This window comes from Paroedura picta, chromosome 14 (genome assembly GCF_049243985.1).
Source record: "Paroedura picta isolate Pp20150507F chromosome 14, Ppicta_v3.0, whole genome shotgun sequence".
Lineage (NCBI taxonomy): Eukaryota > Metazoa > Chordata > Lepidosauria > Squamata > Gekkonidae > Paroedura > Paroedura picta.
The window spans coordinates 21,647,174-21,669,506 of NC_135382.1; the positions used below are offsets into that span (position 1 = coordinate 21,647,174).

The following is a 22,333-nucleotide window of genomic DNA, read 5'->3' on the forward strand; positions in this document are numbered from 1 at the left end:
ATGTGTGTGTGTGTATGCACGCGGGCTGGCACACGCTTTGTGGTCGGGGTTTCACCTAAACTGGAACATTAAATAAAGGGAGCCAGTGTTTGTGGCAGTGAGAGTGCCCTCCTAGTTTCTAGGAGATCCTTTTTCAGATCCCCACTCCACCATGGAAGCTTTCAGGGTGCCAGTCATTCACTTTTAGCCTAGCCTACCTCACAGGGTTGTTTGTGAGGGGGGAAATGGAGGAGATGAGACCAACATTAGATTCTGTTGGACGCCTCTGGGGAGAAAGGCAGGGTATGAATGCTTTCAGCTGATCCTCCTTGAGCAGGCAGTTGGACTGGATATCCTCTGTGGCCCCTTCCAACTCACCAAACGGGGAGGGGGGGGCACATACCTGTCATGTACTTCTTGTGGCCATGATAATAGAAATACCTGAGACGCAATCATTGATGTTTAGAGCCCCCTTCATCTCATGTAGTGTGATTCTCGGCTGACAGGTGCATATTCATAAAGGTAAAGGTAAAGGTATCCCCTGTGCAAGCACCGAGTCATGTCTGACCCTTGGGGTGACTCCCTCTAGCGTTTTCATGGCAGACTCAATACGGGGTGGTTTGCCAGTGCCTTCCCCAGGCATATTCATACTTGAACTAAAAATGTCAATGGCTATGAGATTCCCAGCATGGCAGTAGGCCTGTGATAGAGCCCAAAGGCCCACAAAACAAGAAAGGAGCAGCTTAGGTTGGTCATTTTGAGTTGCACTTTACTAGCTTAGTGCCCCACGATAGCTGTTAAGTCCAGACCAGGGGTAGTCAAACTGCGGCCCTCCAGATGTCCATGGACTACAATTCCCAGGAGCCCCTGCCAGCGTTTGCTGGCAGGGGCTCCTGGGAATTGTAGTCCATGGACATCTGGAGGGCCGCAGTTTGACTACCCCTGGTCCAGACGATCCAGCTTGCTCAGCCGTTTCCTCTTGGGAACCTCTTTTTGAAGCCAGGTGCTGCAATATGGCAACACCAGCAGAGTGCCTTGAGAGACTGACAGCTGGCATTTTTGATACCAGGCTTGTCTCCATGGACTATGCGGAGGCTGACCCGTTTGTCCTTTGTGGACCACAGAAGGACACTGCTGACAGCTGACAACAGGTAGCATGTTGGATGATGAGCAGGTGGGCTGAGAGTGGTGGGAGGGAGGATAGCATTTCCCAGAAATTCGCAGGCGAAGGATCTTCAATCAGCAGGTGCCGGAACAAACTGCTTTTCTCTGCCCAAGACCCCAGAGAGCCGTTGTCAGGCAGTGACGGGCTGCTCTGATCCGGAAAGACCGAAGAGTCTGACTCGGTAGAAAGCAGCTCCAGATGTTCAGTAGCTGGCAACAGAGCTGGCATCTGGATGTCTTGGAGAGCGTAATTGGTACAGCGGTGTAAGTTTATTGCAGCGTGATTTATTTTAAACAGTCTTGTCCCACGTTTTGACCCAATTAGGGCCTTCAAAGCAGCGAACAGCTAAAAAGACATTCACAGCCAACTTTAGACACAGTACATGTGTGCGTAGTGTGAAACCGAAAACACCTTTGGCACACACTCCTTTGCGGCACTGCTTCATTTTATGTGGGCCTGGCGAGAGGCATGAGCCAGCTTGGTGTAGTGGTTAGGAGTGCGGACTTCTAATCTGGTGAGCTGTGTTAGATTCCCCACTCCCCCACATGCAGCCAGCTGGGTGACCTTGGGCTCATCACAGCCCTGATAAAGCTGTTCTGCCCGAGCAGTGATATCAGGGCTCTCTCAGCCTCACCTATCTCACAGGGTGTCTGTTGTGGGGAGAGGAAAGAGAAGGCAACTGTAAGCCGCTTTGAGACTCCTTCAGGTAGAGGAAAGCGGCATATAAGAACCAACTCTTCTTCTTCTTGTTCTTGTTCTTGTTCTTGTTCTTGTTTTGTTCTTCTTGTTCTTGTTCTTCTTCTTCTGAACCAACCTCCAGGTGGGGTCTGGAAAACCCCTAGAACTATAACTGATTTCCAGACAATCCAGATCAGTTCTTCTAAAGGAAAATGGACACTTTGGAGGGTGGATGCTGAGAATTACACCCCACTTTCTTCCCTGCCCTCTCCAGGCTTCACCCCTCAACTCAGTCTCTGGGAAATTCCCAACCTAAACCAGGTACCCCGGTCCAGAGGGCAAGAGCCCAACTTGCTGGCCCTTCCCTGCCAAGGCCAGCCCAAGATATTGGGGAGGGGGGAGTATTGTTTCATGTCTTTTGTTTCATGACTATTGTTGTAAATTGCTTTTGGAGCCATTTGAGGAGAAAAGCAAGAGGAATAAATATTTTGACTATGATGTAGCAACTAACTTGTATTTAGTGGCATTGTTTGATTAGCACTGCTCATCCTCCAGTAGGGACGGGAGATGCAATGCTAGAATTCCTTACCAGAAGTGACAAAGGGAGTCCCCAGTCACTTCAGGGTTTAACCGGTTTAGTGTTCTTTGTGTTAACTGGCCGTTGGCAAACTGCTCCAAGCTTGGTGGCTTTATTGTAGTAGACAGTCAGTGCGGCATAGTCGTTAGCGTGTTGGACTTGGCTCCGGGAGACAAATGTCCACTCTGTCACAGAAAGCCACCGTGGGACCTTGGTCCAATGGCATGTTCTCGGCCCAGCTTATCTTACAGGGAGGTTTCTGTGAAGATGAAAGTATGGAATGAGAGGCTGTTGTAGGTCGCTTTGGAACCCCATTAGGGAGAAAGACTTTACAAAAAAGAGATAAATACATTGTTTGATGTTCATTGTGTGTTTCATTGTCTATATCTCTCTGTCTTCTCTCTCTCTCTCTCTCTCTCTCTCTCTCTCTCTCTCTCTCTGTCCTCTCTCTCTGTCTTCTCTCTCTGTCCTCTCTGTCTTCTCTCTCTGTCTTCTCTCTCTCTCTGGTATGTATTAGGATTGCCCCCACAGTTTAATTGATGCGGTGTTGCCAAATAGGTGTTGAGAAGTGATGCGGGTTGCCAAATAGGTGTTGAGAAACTCCCAGATATTTGTGGTGCCTCCTGAGAAGGGGAGGGGAGAAAGCTCGGAGGGGGAGTAAATGTCATAGAGTCTACCCCCCAAGGCAGCCTTTTTCTCCAGGGGAACCGGATCAGTTCCTATGCTGGGTGCCCTGGAAGTTGGCAACCCTAGCGTCTGTGCATGTGCAAACAATTGCAGGTGGGTGTTAGGAGGAGGGGGTTCATCTCCAAATTACTGTTAGTTAACAAACTCATATCTTTCCTACTAGCCCAGTGAGTCCTGCGCTCGGTTCATTGTTCCGCTAATTATGCAGCTAATGAGATCCACCCCAGCCTTTGACTTTGAGGCATCGTAAGGCAACAAAGAGCTCCGTGGAGAGGAGCAGTTGGCAGCTTGGTGCAGCCCGGCTAGGAGAGGCTCGGTGACCTTTAACCGCTGTCTGCCCTGGTGCGTTCCATAGTTTTGGCACAGACAAAGAATGCATGGAGTTCCATTTCTGTCAGACTCGACCTTTCCTCAGAGACTCATCAGACAGAAGGGCTGACAGCTATCTAAGGACAAAGTGCAAACCTAGCCTGCAAAAAAAAAAAGTGATTTTTTTTTTCAAACCTCTATGAACACTTGCAAATAGCCACTTACCCGGTCTCCTTTAGGGGTGTGCATTCGGCTAATCTGAGCTGGAAAAAAATACTTGAAAATACCTTATTGGTATATTCCAGGTATTAATTCAGCCAGCTTTGTTTATTTATTTTGCTATTTTTATGGCTACAGGGAAATGGTCGTGAAAAGCACGTTGATTTACAGCGGTCCTGTAGAGCAGGGGTAGTCAACCTGTGGTCCTCCAGATGTTCATGGACTACAATTCCTATGAGCCCCTGCCAGCATGCTCAGCGTTTGCTGGCAGGGGCTCATAGGAATTGTAGTCCATGGGCATCTGGAGGACCACAGGTTGACTACCCCTGGAATAGATGAGATTAGATGACAAAACTGTCTGGATCCAACGGACAGTGTAATGCAAGACTTTAAATGTTCAAAACAACCATATTCCCTTTATGGAAATGCATCATTTAGGTGTTTTACTGGAAGAAGTGAAGCTTTTCTTTCAGGCGTTTCTCAGGCGGTTCTCCCTGCTTCTTGAGAGGGGAGTGTGTGTGCGCATGCTCCTCTATATGTCTTTTCAGGGAAAACTGTTCGTCTTAAACCCAGACCGAAGTCTCTCCTGTTGCCAGGTAGCAAACCGTTGAGCAGGTGTGCCTGAAAGACCCTGTGGATTTCTTCTTTCTCGGAGGCATGCTCCCCCACCACCACCCTCCTAATGAGCACTGCTTTCCTTTCTCTTTCGCAGCTTATTTGACATGGGAGGAGAATACCATTGTTACGGCTCGGATATCACCTGCACCTTTCCAGCCAATGGGAAGTTCACCCCAGACCAGAAGGCCATCTATGAAGCTGTGCTGAAGTCCTGCCGGGCTGTGATGGGTGCGGTCAGGCCAGGTAAAAAGCGTCAGTGTGTGTGCTTTAGCATTTGACTACTCAGCCAGAGGCCACGGTGGGGAAATGCTTCATTCCCCGCAGGGACTTCGTAGTACTTGGAACCAAAGATGGGCAAAGCCACATTTCATGTGAACCCCAAATGATTCCTGGTGACTTTGCCACGTACCTTTTTCATGCCTCTTTGCTGCTTCATAACCTGGGGTAGATGACCTTAGTTTTTTCTGAGAACGGAGTGGGGATGGTTGCAAACGAAGCACATTAATGGCACACTGGAGCCATGGTCTTCCAAAGTACAACATCAAGCAACCCTCTCTGTGTCACATTATTTAGATTTTAGACAGATACAGGTGTTCTGCTTTTCTCCCAAAGGAAGACGCAAAGCATTGTGTAACATTGATTCTCCCCTCCAACCAGAAAGGTAGGCTAAGCTGGGGAAGTGTCACAGAAGAGGATGGCCAGATTGCCATGCCCCTCTGTACACTGGGAAGGTGCTCTGTAGCAGGGGTAGTCAACCTGTGGTCCTCCAGATGTTCATGGACCACAATTCCCATGAGCATTGTAGTCCATGAACACCTGGAGGACCACAGGTTGACTACCCCTGCTCTATAGCCCACCCAATACCCCTAGGAGGCACCTTCAGAAATGCCCGACATCTCTTCTTGTCAAGAAACCCCTGGCAAAGTCTGAGGAGTCCCTGCTCTCTGCAGTCCTTACAACAAGGAATCCATGTTGCTGCTGTGGCTGAGCAGAGGAGTGGAATTCTGCCCCCACAGTTGACACGAGACCACTGCTGTCCAATTGCTTAGTACCATATACAAGAGCCAGAAGCATACGTGGAGGCAATCATACTGCAATTAAGGGTTGCTATTTTTCTTAATGAGTGTAAGGTTGAGAAATCCTGACATTGAATGTTCCGAATACCCTTTTCCTGTCAACAGAAGTAAAAATCAGGAAGAGAACCCCCTCCCTCCCCAAAAGATGATAATTAGGTAGGCTGGTCCCATATTTTAAAATAAAATAAGCCGGTCTGGCTGTGAATTCTACTCCTGGCTGAGACCGAGGGGCTTGCCTCTAATTAAACTTACTAATGTCAGAACTGGACTTGTTGTGCTAGCACGTTGCTGCCATTGAAAATCGGCAGCCCTGCGTAACGTGATCCCCCAGAATACCTGCTGCGACATCATGGTCCAATGAGGTGAGCGTTGGGGGAGGAAGGATTGGCAATGTGGCAATGCCATGTCACTGTGTGCCTTTCTAAACGTTCCTGGACACAGAGCTCCTGCTTGACGGCAGCCATGAGTTCAGTTCCAGCTCATTCTGCTTGAGACAGAAGAAGTGGTGGTTTTTATACCCCACTTATCCCTACCCATATGAGTCTTAGTGGCTCATGATCGCTTTCCCTTTCCTCTCCCCACAACAGACACCCTGTGAGGTGGGTGAGGCTGAGAGATATTACTGCTCGGTCAGAACAGTTGTGACAGGGCTGTGACTTACCCAAGGTCACCCAGCTGGCTGCATGTGGAGGAGTGGGGAATCAAACCCAGCTCTCCAGGTTAGATGCTAGGGCTCTTAACCATGACACCTCACTGGCTGTCTATCCTGTTGTGAGGGAAAGGAGGGCTGGAAAGAAGGATGGCTACAGGAGAGCAGGGGAATGGCGGGGCTCTGTCTGTCTGAAGAGCCAAGTGCAATGCATTGAGGAGAAAGGTGGTGTGCCTCACCTGTGCCCTTTCCCAGTTCTTTGCTAATTAACATTTCACTGAATTCCTCTAACTTTTCCCTTGTCCCATTGTCTTAAAATCAGATCTCCCCGGACTGGCTGGCTTTCCTCCTCAGTTCTAATTAAGCCCTCTTTTGTCAAGCAAATGGCTCCCAAGGAGAAGTGGTAGCAGCAGCAGCAGTGAGGGAAGCCAATTTGGCAACTCTTGAGTTCTCTCCCTCCCCTGCCCCTCCCTCCCCCCAGACTCCCTGTGTATTCACAGTCTTCACCCCAAATCCCTCCTGAGCTGAAACATTGCTTTAGACACTAGCTGGGCAGAGAGGGTGATTGTATTGATTGATGAGGTTTGTTTCAGTAAAATATGAGAAAAGCAGAGGGCTTCCAAATATGCTCAAAAGCTGCTTTTTGTTGGAGGGATTTTTTTCCCCCCTTCCACACAGCCTGCCTTTGTTTTCTGTATTTGACACCTCTGCGGTCCACAAAACCTTGTCATGAGAGCAGCGTTTTGGGCTCCCTGTTCCTCTTCAGTGGGGTAGGACTTGCACACAAGCCCATGATAGCACCCAAAATTTGGCGCCCTGAAATGACCCACCTCCTCAGGGAGGTGGCTTCTTTTTTATTTCACCCACAGCTGTCTGCTATGTCCCTTTTTTTATATCCCTTCCAAGACTGGGAGCCCTTCCTCTCCCCCATGTGACCCTCAAAATAACTTTGTGAAATAGATAACTGGCCCATGGTCAACCAAGAAGCTTCACATCTGACTGGGGGGCGGTGGGGGGGTGTTGAACCTGGGTTTGTCAAGCCCTAGACCAGGGTTTTGTGAAACCCTGGGGTTTCTAGACTAGGGTTTCATAAAACCCTGGGTTTTTTTGATGGCCCTGGAAGGGTTTCCAGAATGGGTGGGAGTTAATGGATTTTTTAAATATATTTTTCAAATCATCGAATCAGAGTTGGAAGGGGCCATCTAGTCCAACCCCCTGCTCAACGCAGGATCAGCCCAAAGCATCCTAAAGCAATGTGTTAAATGTTTATTGGGTGATTTAATCCTATATGGTCATGTTGACCCCTCCTCCCAAAATGGTGGGCCTGGAAGCGGTGGGAAGGGGAGAAACTTCTCTGGGGCATGTACTTCCCAACCATATCCGGCACAATTGCGCCACTTCTGGGGTTTCTTGAAGCCTGAAGAATGTTTCAGGGGTTCTCAATGGTAAAAAAGTTGAGAAAGGCTGTCCTAGGCTAAGAAGCCTAACCATTCTGAAACACTGCTTGTCAGACTTCAGTCCTTGCTCCTCCTTGGCAGGCCTTCTTGACATGAGCAGCATTTGTGAAAAGTCACTTGGGTGTATCCTGCCCAGAGCAGTATCTTGATGGATGGTGCCCAGTGGATGTGATCCATCCTATACTGTGCAACCCATAAAGATGTCCAGAATCCACTGCCCCCGGCATCTACCCACCTTGGGCACCATTCCAGTCTTGTTTATTGATCTATGGGAAGAAATGAAACCCCAGGAAAGGCAAATACTGACCGATCCTGGCCCTGTATATTGTTTTGTATTCTTTCATTCCCGTTTGCCTCTCCCACGGTCACCTGAGTCGTCCAATAGCACTTCCTCCCTCTGTGCGCACCACTGTCTTGTGCCAGGCGCACGCTGAGCAGCCAGCCGCGGACCAGTAATGTGCCTCGGCTCCAGTGAGAAGGTCAGCCATTGGTCCACTGACCCGCATTTCAGGCTGTCTCATTTGGAAGCGAATTAAGAATGGAGCAGACGCATCATCAGCAGATTTTTGCCAGAGTACAGACGTCGTGTGAGACAGAACTCCAAAGTCCAAGGACCCTCCAGGCAGGCTGTGTAAACCTGGGCCTCCAGTAGCATCATGCTCGTTGGCTCATGCCTTACATGGAAATGGGGGAAGGGTGAATTTTCCCAGTTTGGGGAGAGAATGGAAGCGCATTGATTAATCGCCCCCTACCCTGAAACACACACAGCAGACTTGCTTGCAAATTGGGAATGTCGGCTCTAATCTTGTAGCTGAGCCCCGCTTCAAAAATCAATAGAAATGATGATGCATCTGCCAGGGCTGGGTCTGTGATCACTTTTATGGACATGAATTCCTTTTCTGTGCTCCTTTGCAAAACGGTAAGCATGAGGGCTCTCCTCAGTCCAACGAGGGGCTAAGAGACCCAGGTTCAAATTGCTGCCTTGACATGGAGGCCTAAAATTATGCCTTTAGTTAGTGCTGTGTATTGCAGAGCCACCTGCAAAAATAAGGAGGCTTCTTATCTGAGACTGTATCCCTTAATGTGGGGTGTTCTGAACATTTTTGAGAAGTTTGGCGTCTCCCACAACATCAATCTATGAATGCGTCTCTGAACACCTTGAGTGGAAAAGGCAAGGGAGAGTCTTTCTGGGGAATCTCTTTGGTCTCCAGCAAACATTAAAGGAATCTGGCCCATAAGAGGGAATGTTAATTGGTGCATCCACAGAAGTCTGCCTGACTACTGACTTGAAAAGGTGGGTGGGGAGGGCTTCTAAAGACCTCTCTGGCTTTGTTCAGTGGGCACACGGACTGCCCCTGCTAATTGGCTTGCCCCGCTGCGTGTCTTTTCTTTGAGAAAGTGAAAGTGACCTCTGAATCCCTTCGGCCTCCCGTATCTCCTGAACAATTCCCTTCTTCCCACCCATCCACCCCCTTCATCCTTTTTAAATGCAGTGCTGTGATGGCTGGGTCAGAACAGAATTCAAATCCTTCCCCACCACAAAGATCACTGGGTCGGGTTGCCCGGTCTATCTGTGGGGATTGGGGGAGGATGGGGGAGGCACTTTCCAGGAATGACGCAACATGCTGACATCATCTGGAAGTGACGTCAGCATGTCAGAGAGGTGGGAGGGGAACACTCTGGCTTTTGGGCTAAACTCTATGGTAGAATTTGCTTCTGACCATAGAGGTGCCAGGAGTGAACCTGGGAACCTACTACATGCCAGATGCTCTGCCACCAAGCCATAGCCCCACAGCCACTCTAAAGAGTTTTGATAACTTACATGTAGCGTTTCTATGGGGGTAAAAAGGAGTAAAAAGAGCAAGGTGATTTGAGTTCTGCCCTGATATGCATTCTCGGAAACTGAGTCCAGAGATCAAGCAGGCGGTAACGGGTGGCAGGGCTTCCTCCGTGGTGTCACCAGCATCGTTGGAGAGCATCTTTCTTCCTGCATTTTCCATCCATTCTGTTTTTCTTTCGGATCTTCCCCTCACTTGCCGGCCTAACTTTTCCTCTGCTGCTATTTTCACTATCAGTTATGTTCTGCTTCTTTTAAAAAAAGTTTTAATGTGAGCTCCCTTGGTTTAATGTATTGGGAAAGACAGAAATACAAAATCAATGCCCTTATGTCCATCTGGGCCTAGTGACCTCTAATTTCAAGGCCATCCCCTGTGCCCAACCCAAGACCTTGGCAAGCCACTGCTGATCCTGGGTGAGGCAGACCAAACATCCTGGCCCTGCTCAGACACTTGCAGCACCACCAGTCAGCCTCATGGACTCTCCTGGCCCATCTCTCTCTGCTTGTTCAGCCGGCTTACCTCCCAACAGGTTGGACCGTCCCCAGCAAGCAAGATGCTGACTTAAACCGTTCTGGAAGACTAGGGGGAGCAGATTCACTCCCCAGCCCACCCCCTTAGTCAAACACCTTCCCGTTGACTTGGTCTGACCCAACAGCTGCTGTTCTGCACAACTGCTGGTCTCGTCCTTTGCAGCATATTGCAAAAGACTTAGAAGATTTCCAGGGGATACACTACCTTTGCCAGATACCGGATGTCAGATAATCTGATAAAAGGAGCTTGGACTCTCAAAAGTTCATGCCCTGGAAACTGTGCTGGTCTTGAAGGAGCTGCTGGGCTATAGCAGTCCAACATGGCTGCTAGACCTGAAACTGTCCAAAATTTGGCCAATGTCAATGGCCCCTGAAGGATGCCCGCCAATGCTCAAAGCTGCAGTGAGATAGCCATGACCTTCAAGTTACCTGGATGTGATTTTTTGTTTTAACTGTCCAAACAGTTGGGCATATTGGATAACTCTCAAAATGATTGTCTTTGGGACATGCACATTGTTCATTTCCGAATGCATTTAACCCACTTTCTATTTGTTTGGGGGTTACGGTTAAAAAGTTAAAACTTCTTAGCCTGCCTCTTGGGTCTGGAATGAAATATTTATTTTCCAAGAGCGTGCTTTGGATTTTGTTCTTTGCCACCACGGGAATGAACTAGAGTGTTTCAGAGTTGAAGAGATTCTCTGATGGGAACTGAAGAATAACAGGGTCCCCCCCCCCAATTCAGCAGAAGCTGCTTGGGGGTCTTACGACCCTCAGTGCTGAATGCTGCAATTCCAGTGAGGAGTTTCCTCATAAGGTTTCCACGTTCATCAAACTGGGTCACTTCATTGATATTGCAGGAGGCGGGGGGCAGGGAACAGGCAACAGAGATTGCTACAGCAGAAAATCATCTTTCTTTCCTGTTTTAACTTGCGCCATCCCTAATCTGTACCTCTTCTTGATGTTTTTGAAGGGACATTTGAGTGGGTATAATCAGACGTCCTCAGCCAGGGTTTCATGAAACCTTGACAGTCCTGGAAGGATTTCCTGAATGGGCGGGAGTTATTTAATTTATATTTTTTAAAATTTTGTTAAAGCATTTATTGGGTGATATGACCATATATGGTCAGGTCGACTCCTCCCAAAATGGCCTATGATGGGCCTGGAGAGGGTGGGAAGGGGGGGGGCCTCAGGTGGGCATGTACACAGCTATTTTTCACAAGAATATTTTGCACAATCGTGCCACTTCTAGAATCTCTCAAAGCCTGAAGAATGTTTCATGGGTTTCTCAACAGTAAAAGAGTGGAGAAAGGTTGGGTTATATCATGAAGAAGGAGGTACCTATGAACCGTAGGCTACTCATGGCAAGCCCACCTATGGGACGTCCCATGCTAGAGGCATGCAGGGGTGGTGGACCACTGCCTGCCACACATAGTGATCCTGAACTTCCTTGGAGGTCTCCCTTCCAAGTACTTCCAAGAGCCAGCTTGGTGTAGTGGTTAGGAGCGCGGACTTCTAATCTGGCAAACCAGGTTTGATTCTCCGCTCCCCCGCACGCAGCCAACTGGGTGACCTTGTGCTTGCCGCAGCCCTGATTAAGCTGTTCTGAGCAGGAATATCAGGGCTCTCTCAGCCTCACCCACCTCACAGGGTGTCTGTTGTGGGGAAAGGAAAGGGAAGGTGAATGTTAGCTGCTTTGAGCCTCCTTCGGGTAGAGAAAAGGGGCATATAAGAACCAACTATTCTTCTCCTTCAGTAATATCAGGGCTCACAGGGTGTCTGTTGTGGGGAGAGGAAAGGGAAGGCGACTGTAAGCTGCTTTGAGACTCCTTCCAGTAGAGAAAAGTGGCAGATAAGAACCAACTCTTCTTGTTCTATTAACCAGGGCTGGCCCTGAGTAGCTTCAAAGTTTTGACCAGAGTAGGCTAAGCTGGGCTTCCCGGGCTGCCGCCTCACAAAACCAGCAGACAGCTGGTGCAAATAGCTGATGCATTTGCCACGGATTGTGCCCCTGATTCGGACTATGGTATCATTATGAAGTTATCGTGGAGGTATTAAGTTTCCAAAACAAAAAGGCAAAGATATCCTACGTTTTGTACAGCAGGAGTGAGGACTTGAGGAACGCCATCAAGCTTTTTCTTGACTAAGCTTACTTGATGGGATGCAACCAGAGTCTGTTCCTTGAAGGATGTGACTGGCGTGTCGCTGTACCATTTCTGGAATAAATTGGTTCATGGCTTGTGGGCAGCGAAAGAATCCCTCTGCATGATCCTTATAATGATTGAAGAGGACATTGCATTTTTGGCTGTTTTCCACAGTGTAGGCCAGGGGTAGTCAAACTGAGGCCCTCCAGATGTCCATGGACTACAATTCCCAGGAGCCCCCTGCCAGCGAATGCTGGCAGGGGGCTCCTGGGAATTGTAGTCCATGGACATCTGGAGGGCCACAGTTTGACTACCCCTGGTGTAGGTCATGAGGCAACATGATGGCGAAACCGATGGGTGCTGTATTGTTTTGGGGAGGCGTCACAGTTTTTGTGCTACATAGAAAGGGGTTAGGGTTACAACTACAGCTGTAAATCAGGGTTCCACTCTAGGAAAAAAAAAATATATTAACATTGCCCCCCCCCCCAAGACAATCTTTAGCATGGTGTGGTAGACTCTGGAGAACTGGGTTTCATTCCTCATTCTTCCACATGCAGCCAGCTGGGTGACCTTGGGCCAGTCACAGTTTTCTCAGAGTTGTTCTCACAGAGCAGTTTTCTTAGAGTTTTCTCAGCTCCACCTACCTCACAGGGTATCTATTGTGGGGAAAGGAAGAGAAAGGTGTTTGTAGGATGCTTTGAGACTCCTTCAGGCAGTGAAAAGTGGAGTATAAAAAAGCCCTTTTCTTCATTCTGTGACTTGTACAACCCTTTCTGTGACTTGTACAAACCTTTACAAATCTTATTATTTGTAAGGGATAAGGAGCCATTGAAGCCCTGCCCCCAACTATTGGAAAACTCCAATTTTGCTGGTTCTGTAGCCTCTGAGATTTCAAGTATGTCTTCAAAGCCATAAGGACTAGAACCCTTTTAAAAATTAAATGCTCTGGAGTGAAACATGGACAAAGCTGCCTTTGGGGCTATATGACTTCAGCAACAGGCGTCCAGCTCAACAGCTGGGTGCCATGTACAATAGCTCTGAAGTTAATGCACATGGACTTCCTTGTCTATGCAGTTTCAAGATTACAAATGGCATGCACCTCAGGTCATGGATGGAGCAGGGTTTTCAAGGACAGCTCTTTGGGAGCTGCTAAATCAGACGCCAGCAACGGCTCCTGATTCAATCAAATCAAATAAACTATGACTGGCTCCAGGTCACCCAGCTTGGCTGCATATGGAGAAATGGGGATTCTAACCCAGTTTCAAACTACAGAGTCCACCATCCCCTGCTGAAGATTGCCTGGTGGCAATCCCGCCACTCTCGGGAGCTGTGTGCATGCTTGTGTGCCTATATGGGAACAGCCAAAGTCAGTGGAGTATTTTTTTCTCACATGGGAGGGCTGCATAGGGTTGAGCGCTTCGGCTCGGTTTGGTCGCCTTGGCGATCCCCGAAGCCCGAGGTGGCCAGCGGTGCGGAGAAGAAGGTTGGTGGCAGTGCGTGTGGCTGCCAGCTGGTGCGCCACTGCCAACTCTCTCCGCGCCACAGTGCTGGGCTCCTATGTGCCGCCTTGGGCTTTGGTGATCACTGAGGCAGCCGAAGCGAGCCAAAGTGCTTGACCTTAGTGCTTAGAACAGGACTTACTAGAGCTTGTCCTCCAAATGGTCCATGCGCACAGAGTGAAGCTGGTACTAAAAAAAAAACCCAAAACCCTCCTTAAGATGTTTGTATGTGGGTAGGATGGTAATGCCGAACAGATGTGATGCCTACAGCTGCTGCACGAAGGAGGCCGTTCTGCTACTGGCCTTTATTCCAGAGACGTGTAACGAAGGGACGGTTTTTATTGGTGCAGAGCTATGGGGAGTATTTCTGCCTCCTTTGACTTTCAGCACATCTTGGAGCGAGAAAAGAAAGGGAAAGGGGGGGAAAAGCCAGCATTGCCATAATTAGAACATGACGCCCTACTCCACCCACCCCTGAAAGCCGTCTCAGCTACCAAGGGGGGTAAAGCTGATTTAAATTTGGAAAGGCCTCTTGGATGTCCAAACTGCTGACTCTTGTGCAAACGTGCCAAATCTAAACAAAAGAAAAATTTCCTTGCTCGGCCTTAGCCACAGTTACCTTCCGACGGCAACTGACCTGTTAGGACCTCCCACCCACCCACCCCCTTGCTGGACATGTGAAGGGCAGACGTGGCGGCCTCCAGGGGGGAAGGACCCGCATCATGTACAGCTGGGAGCAGTGACGCATGGGTAGAGAAGGATGTGCGCGTAGAGAAGGACGGTGTGTTTTATGTCGCCCAAACTTCTAGATGTTTTTCCAGGTGCTTTTTTCCTCTTTTCACTGCCTCTGTAGGGTAAGTGTGATAGATTAATTGGATGAATAGTAAAAAGGGCTGTTGGCTGCCGGAGAGACCCCTGTGGCTCAGAAACAGAGCATCTGCTTTTCACACAGAAGGTTGCAGGTTCAGTCCCCGGCAGCTCCGGGCAAAAAACTCTGGTAGAAGATGGTGTGAAAGATGCTTATCCAAGACCTTGGAGATTCAATAGACTAATGGCCTGACACAGAATAAGGTAACTTTGTGTGGGAAGGCACTGGCAGATAGCAGTGTGTGTACCCCTGTGCATGGGGATTCGAACGTCTCATGTGGGTTGGTTATTTTCACTTGACAGACATCTTAAGAGATGGGGGTCCCTTTGGGTGAGGAAGGGAGTACAGGAGCAAGAAGGTCACTGCATATGGCATTTGGGGAGAAACCATAAGTCAAAAAGTGCAGCTGTTCCTGGATGTCTCTGGATAAGGTAGACAAGCATTTTAAAATTTATTTTGGATATTTCGGTGCCATCCCTTCAGATTCCAGCTTCAGGCAATTTACATCTAGGAACATAACAATATAAAAATCGGTCATTGAAAGCAAATCACTGGACATTCGCAGCATAAAAACTGTTGTAAAACCGAAGCAGACTATTCCAAAGCTGATTAAAAATAAAACCCTAATGAAAATCGGCACATTACATTGTTCAGTTTTTCATTTACGTCCTACCTTCCCCCCCCCCCAACAGCCCTGTGGAGTAGGACTAGGTTGAAAGAAAGAGGCTGGCTGAAGGTCGACTAGCAAACTTCACAATGGATTGGGATTTTGAACCTAGAGCTCTGCATACTGAAACAGAACAGTGGTCTCCAAACTCTAGGCTGGAGGCAAACAAACCTCTTTCCTCCAAAGTAAGTCTCAGGGAGGAGTTCTTCAGATTGCAGCCTGAACGGGCCACAAGAGAATGTGGTCAAAAATAATTAGAAGTGCTGACTTAGATGGTCACATGGAGCACCTACCATGAAGTGTCCCAGCCTTCAGTATTGTATTTATTGCTTTCCCATTTGCTGCTAATGGAGTCCTTTGAATTTGAAATATTACAAATATATGAATGCCTTGCATTTATTTCCTTCCTTCCTTGCTTCCTTCCTTCCTTGCTTCCTTCCTTGCTTCCTTGCTTCCTTGCTTCCTTGCTTCCTTGCTTCCTTCCTTCCTTCCTTCCTTCCTTCCTTCCTTCCTTCCTCTTTCTCTCTTTCTCTCTTTCTCTCTTTCTCTCTTCCTTCCTTCCTTCCTTCCTTCCTTCCTTCCTTCCTTCCTTCCTCTTTCTCTCTTTCTCTCTTTCTCTCTTTCTCTCTTTCTTCCTTCCTTTTTTGTAAAATGAGCCAGCGCAGTGGCCGTGCTTCCGCCAGCATTGACCTGAAAGCCTCATGATACAAGGGTCTCTTTCATGGTCGCCACTGACCGTCTCCTTCTGCTCTCTCCCAGGGGTCTCCTGGCCTGACATGCACCGTCTGGCTGACCGGGTCCACCTGGAGGAGCTGAAAAAAATTGGCATCCTCCAGGGCAACGTGGACGACATGGTGAAGGTTCATCTGGGGGCGGTGTTCATGCCCCACGGGCTGGGCCACTTCCTCGGCATTGACGTTCATGATGTTGGAGGCTACCCAGAGGTCAGTGTCGGTACATTCTCAGACGCGCCAACTGGACATTTCTTTTGCAATTGTAAGAAGTTGCAGCCTGGGGAGGGACGAGGTCCCTCCCCTTCTCTTCCCTTGCTGTCCCCACCAAGTCAGAGCTCTTCCAACTTTTGAGGGGAAAGCTGACACTTCAGGCCATGGGCTAGTTGCGAGAGGGGAGACCTTTGGGATTTGAACCAGCTAGAGGTAGCAGCTTCCTCCCTGAGCCGTCACTCAAGGGATGGCCAGGACCTGAGCATGTGTTACCTCCAATTAGGAGGGAATGGACAGCGTTGGCGCAAATGCAGCCTTGCTCCCTGCAAGTCTTCTAGCCAAGAGCCAAAAGAAACCATGCCCTTTCCGTTGCCAGCGTGAGTTGCAGTTTCATTTGACAAGCGTGCAAAATGATAACCTGGTTCCTTCATAGACTGGCATCTTTGGTGTAGTGGTTAGGAGTGGGGACTTCTAATCTGGCATGCCGGGTTCGATTCTGCGCCCCTCCCCCACATGCAGCCAGCTGGGTGACCTTGGGCTCACCACGGCACTGATAAAGCTGTTCTGACCAAGCAGTGATATCAGGGCTCTCTCAGCCTCACCCACCTTACAGGGTGTCTGTTGTGGGGAGAGGAATGGGAAGGCGACTGTAAGCCGCTTTGAGCCTCCTTCGAGTAGGGAAAAGCGGCATATAAGAACCAACTCTTCTTCTTCAGCTGATAGCAGGGTTCATGTACCGATTTGCGAACCAGGGTGGCAAGGGATCCTGGCTTGCTGCTCACCAGGGCCTGACTCTGTGCACTTGCCAGCCTGTCTCCATGTGCTTTTCTCGTTGCGCAGTGTGATGGATGAGCACCACTGCACACTTCCATGCCAATCGTGGCAGAGTCACAAGCTGACTTTGTTTTTTCCTCGCTCGCTTTTTCCAAGCGCGCACAATTGAAGTCTTGGCTCTCCCTCATTTCATCTCTCTCGGTTGCCATCCATCACAAAGGTCCTCGTGATCCACATAAACCCCTTCCAGATTTTGTTTTTTTTTAATGTGCTCGGCCAAGTTATTTATTGTCGGGGGGCATTTCCAGTAAGCCGCTCTCCCGCAAACAAAAAACAACCTTCCCTCACAAAATGAAATTGCACATGTCCTGCAGCAGGGGTAGCCAAACTGCGGCCCTCCAGATGTCCATGGACTACAATTCCCAGGAGCCCCTGCCAGCGTTCGCTGTCAGGGGCTCCTGGGAATTGTAGTCCATGGACATCTGGAGGGCCGCAGTTTGGCTACCCCTGTCCTACAGTAAAAACATGCATTTCTCCTGCAGCCACTTTCTTCTAGCAGCTTCTCCTAAAAACAAAACTCAGACTTTAAAGTGAAAGATTCAGGTAGACTGAATCATGACCGACCCAGCCCACCCACCCTTGCACAAAGTCCTTGAGCATAGGCTTAATCCATTTTTAATCCAACCTTCTCTCTGGGGAGTACCATACCTGGTTCTCCCTGCCTTTATTTTAGCCTCACAACATCCCTGTGAGGTAGGCTAGGCTGGAAGAGTACCTAGCCCAAGATACTTCCAGTGAGCTTCCAAGACAGAGTGGAGATTTGAACCTGGGTCTCCCTGATCCTAGTCTAACCACCACACCGTGCGGAGTTGTGAAATGGGTTCGGCTGAGAAGCAGCCCAAAGGCACCCACCAGTTTTTGTGGCAGGGCACGAGACTTGAACCTGAGACTCCCAAACCCCCCAGTCGAGCATTCTGACCGATGCACTACATTTCATTGGTGTCGGCTTGAATGGAAGCCAGGTCCCCACCAAGCAGACTCCAGCCCTCCAAGCCCCCTTTTGCAAAACATAGTGACTCTTGAAGAGATGGGGCTGTGCTCATCAGCTGTCAGGATGCCAGGAGTGTTATTGGGGTGGGGGGTGATGATCAGCCATTCTCTGCAGAGCTCTTAATCCCTGGCCACTTGGCTGGAGGCTGCCCGTCCTCCAAGACCATGGCTTCGTCCCAGCTCTCCGGTCCACGGGGAGAGCGCTTGTACATGAGCGCTTGTTTATTTTCAACAGTCATCGCTCGCATGCCTGACGTGTAAGCAGAGCAGGCTCTCTCGCGAACTCTCCAGAGGACCTTTTGGCTGCAGAGTTACTGCCTTTCAGCCCTGATCGTAAAATGCACCAAACGGGCTTTGGACGAGAGTAGTCCTGGCTGTGAGCATGCTGTCCCACTTCACAGCCCACTGAGCTGAATCTAGGCGGGAGGTGGATGGGCTGGAGCTGCGCTTCAGATGGGGAAGGGAGTGGTGAAGATGTGCAAAGCGAGAAAATGCTTCTCTAGGGTCAAGGCCCATCCCTGCTCCCTGGGGGGAAACCTGGTGTTTTAAACCTCCAAGTGGGGATGGGGGAGGGTCCTATGGATCAGTTCCTCTCGCAAAGGCATTTCCCGGCAGCAGGAGGAGACTAGCCCTGACACAAGAGGCTCCTTCTGCTAAAGGAAAGGAGGCTGGACCCAGTGGAACAAGTCCTCTAGCAATGGGGCTTTCCTCTGGTGGAAGGGGCCTCACCCGGATGCAAGGGGAGAAGGGGTCCCCTGGATTCATCCCTCTGGCCTTGCCCTGATGCAAGAGGCTCCTTCCACCAGAGGGAAAACCGCCTCTGCCGGCAGAATGAATCCACAGGATCCAACCACGTGCCTTTTCGGGCAGATCTGCAGGAATCACTGCGCAATCCAAATTGCTGGCCCTGTTTGGATCTCACAGGAATTTCCCGCCGTCAGTTCCAAAAGCCAAAAGGTTCACTGGTGATGTCCAATGGAATTGTCCTGAACAAAAAGGCCCAGCAGAAGAATTGGCTGCAAATGAAGGGGGGCAGACCACTGGTCTTGACCCAGCATGACTCTTCTGATGTTCTTAAAAGTGGGCTAAGCATGGAATTTCCCACCTCTTCTTTTCCAGGGTGTGGAGCGCATCGACCTGCCGGGCCTCCGGAGTCTGCGGACAGCCCGTGTGCTGGAGCAGGGCATGGTGCTGACGGTTGAGCCCGGCATTTACTTCATTGACCACGTCTTGGACCAGGCCCTGGCCGATCCTCTTCAGGCGTGCTTCATCAACCACAGCACCCTGCCTCGCTTCCGAGGCTTCGGCGGGGTGAGTACCTGGGCTGTGGCCTCGGCGTTGAGTGTCTGTCATGTGACATAATGCGCCAATGGGGGGCTGTAGATTTCAGTCAGTCAGTCAAACTTTATTGCATTAGGCCATAGCGCTTCGCAAAGTCAGATACAGGGAGCTGTAGATTGCAGCTCTGGAGCTGCGCGTGTAGAGAAGTCTGAGCTCAAAGCCATCAACCTTACAACAGTCCTGCAAGGTAGGTCAGCGTGAATCTCCACACATTGCAGACAGCATGAGAATGACGCGCCCAAGGCCCTACACTGAGCTCTTCACATGGGAGAGATCTGGAACATATCTGTAGCAGTTCTTCCTCTTTCCAAGGGGAAGCTCTTCCCTAAGGACAGAGTTACTACCTGCTGCTTGTACAAGAGCAGAGCTTGGCAACAACATCACAGCTGCCAGGACCTGCGGTAAAGAGCAGCAGGGGGATGATTCAGATGGGACTGTGCCGTAGGGGAAGAGGGGCTCGTGCCTTGCTCTGTTCCATTTTTGGGGAACTGCTCTGGTCCTTGAGCCATTTTTGGTTATTTGAAAACACCCCAGTGGATGGAAAGTGTATCATATCAGGGGTGGTCAACCTGTGGTCCTTCTTCCACGGTCCCCATCTAAATTGGGCCCCTGCTGCACTTCTACACAGCAGCTTCCTCTGGGGTCTTGCAGCTAGACAGCTGTCAGTGCTGACTGGCAACTCACGCAAAGCACAACATGCAGTTTAGGCTTAAGGTACTGCGGAAATGGCCAAAGGGGAAGCGGTGAGTGAAATAACCTGACTTTAGGCAAGACACAGAAACTCGAGTGGTTTGTTCTTGCGCACCGTGTTTAAAGCAACCCAGAGCCTTGCCGGTGCATGGCCAGCGAAACCTCATTGGAGCTCACCTCCCCAGGACAAGCAGTATCCCCTCAACAGAATGATCACTACGCCAGACAGGGTCTGATCCCTTCCTTTCATCTCCCCACTCCAGAGACCTTTTGAGGTATGTGTGGCCGAGAGAGTTCTAAGAGAACTGTGTCTGATCCAAGGTCCCCTGGCAGGCTGCCTCTGGAGGAGGACTGGGGAATCAAACCCCGCTCTCTAGATTAGGGCCCACTGCTCTTAACCAGCCAGCCTCTGAATGCCAGTGCCAGAAAGCAGTAATGGGGGAGTTTTCTCTGCCCCATTGCTGGCCCTCCAGAGAAACCGGTTGATGCTTCTGTAAGACAGGATGCTGGACCAGACGAACTACCAGTCTGGGTCAGAGGGCTCTTCTTACTTTCTTAAGCATTGCTTCATCCACTGGAGAAAAATGGCCCTGCAAGTGAAACAGTCCCAGGGGGTGTTGAATTTGTTGGCGGCATTTGAATGTGCAGAAAGTGTGGAGCACCAGGCTGCTGTTAGAATAAAACACCTTTTATTGATGAAGAGAAACAGCTATGTCTAGAAAGAGAGAGAGACCTAGCCACCTAGTTAGCTGTTATCCGCAGTCAACTGCTGTTCTGGAGGCAAGCAGGAAGTGGGCTCAGAAAGCAGGAATCCCCTGTTTAACCAATCAGGACACTGGAGGAGAGAATTTGAAAATCTGCAGGAAGTTCCTATCTGACCTATGCAACTGCAGGACACTCTTTATATTGTGTTTAGTTATGCACACTGCAGAGCTTGTATATTCCAATAGAATGCACCATCATTTTTGGGTGGGATTGTGTGGTGGCCACCAGACTGCGGCTGGACTTTGATTCAAGCGAGCAGAGGTAGACGGGATCCCTGCATCTCTTGGGGAGACGGATGGCCACACACATGCACACCCTACAGTGCATTGACCGGGCCAGAGCAGTCATGGAAACGGGGCCTCTGCTGCGACAGCGTTTGCACGGCCGCCTTGATAAAAGGAAGGCTCCGTGTTCGCTCAACAGCCGGTCTCGTGAGTCATTTGTCCTGCCGGCTTTGAAAGTCCTGTGTGCCGAGTATACAGTCTTATCAAGCCGGCTGGGACTTTACCTTCTGCTGCTGAGTCCTCTCCCCGGGGTTGGAGAGGTTATCTTGGCTTTGGGCTGCCCCTTCACCCAAGTGTGCAAGCCGGCCAGGATCCCGGGCTGCGCGCCATTTCCAGGGCCACAGAGTTTTGCAACATCTGCCTTGGTGTCAAAGAGGAAAGGGGAGAGGAAGGATGCATTTTGGCACATGAACCCTGCCTGGCACCTACTCAGTGCTGCATGACAGGTAGGTCCTCGCCATGGCTGGCCTCCTGAGGGCCAGACCAGCCACCCTGCTGCAAGCGATTCTGGCGTTTTGACTCCGGACTTGTGCATTAATGCTTCAGAGCCAGCACGGTGGTGTGTTTGAGAGTGACGGCCTCGAATATGGTTTAGTTCCCCACTCCTGCTCCACATGCAACCAGCTGGATGACTTGGGCCAGTCACTGTTCTCTCAGAGCTTTCTCAGCCTCACCTGCCTCAGACGATGTCAGTTGTGGGGAGAGGAAGGCGGTTGTCAGCCACTTTGAGACTCTTTTGGGCAGTGAAAAGTGGGGTACAAAACCCAGCTCTTCTCTTTTGCCTTCCCCCCCGGGTCAGTTTTATCCCTTTGGAATGACATTTCCTCAAATCCGCATGCCCAGATGCTGCACTCTGGCCCTTCTCAGTAGCCCAGGGAGAGCTGCTTGCATCAAACTGATGTTTCCCCACCCCTTGGCCACAAGCGGGTTTGTTTCCTAAGTTTTCTTTTACCCCAGAAGTAAAAGGGCTAAGTATTACGGGGCCAGGGGGTTGCAGGTGACTCCAATGGGGGTCCCAATTAAATAACATTTGTAGCCTAAGACTAGGGAAGGGGAAAAGCTGGCCAATAAGAAGTCGGGGGTGGGGAGGAGCCTAGCAAATATAGTTGTCTGGGCTCCATTCTGATTCTGTCATAGGGCCGGGCTGAGAAGAACTGTTTTTTTTATACCCCGCCTTTCATTACTCAAAGGAGTCCCAAAGCGACAATCACCTTCTCTTCCTCTCCCCACAACAGCACCCTGTGAGGAAGGTGAGGCTGAGAGAGCTCTGAGAGAACTGTGGAGGGCCCAAGGTCACCCAGCAGGCTGCCTGTGGAGGAGCGAGGAATCAAGCCCAGTTCTCCAGAGTAGAGTCCGAAGCTCTTTAACCCTGGAGGGCTGGAGGGAGGGCCTTTGCAAAGGGGCCCTGTAGAGTAACTATGGGATGTGCCAGGCCCTACAGTCTCATCTCCAGAAGCCCGATAAGGTTCCCCACTGGCTGGGCATCGGCACAGGGGAGGTTAAGCCCTGCTGCTGTGTGGCGTGTCCT

General features: G+C 50.0%; 1 protein-coding gene across 1 annotated transcript in view; it reads left to right on the forward strand.

Annotated features, from left to right (window-relative positions):
- The window catches only part of PEPD (peptidase D), a 136,513-nt gene that overhangs the window by 110,611 nt on the left and 3,569 nt on the right, over window positions 1-22,333 (forward strand). The window contains exons 12-14 of the mRNA XM_077309906.1: window positions 4,327-4,475; window positions 15,717-15,901; window positions 18,845-19,036. Coding sequence (XP_077166021.1) covers window positions 4,327-4,475; window positions 15,717-15,901; window positions 18,845-19,036 — 526 coding nt within the window. The remainder of the gene's footprint in view (window positions 1-4,326; window positions 4,476-15,716; window positions 15,902-18,844; window positions 19,037-22,333) is intronic.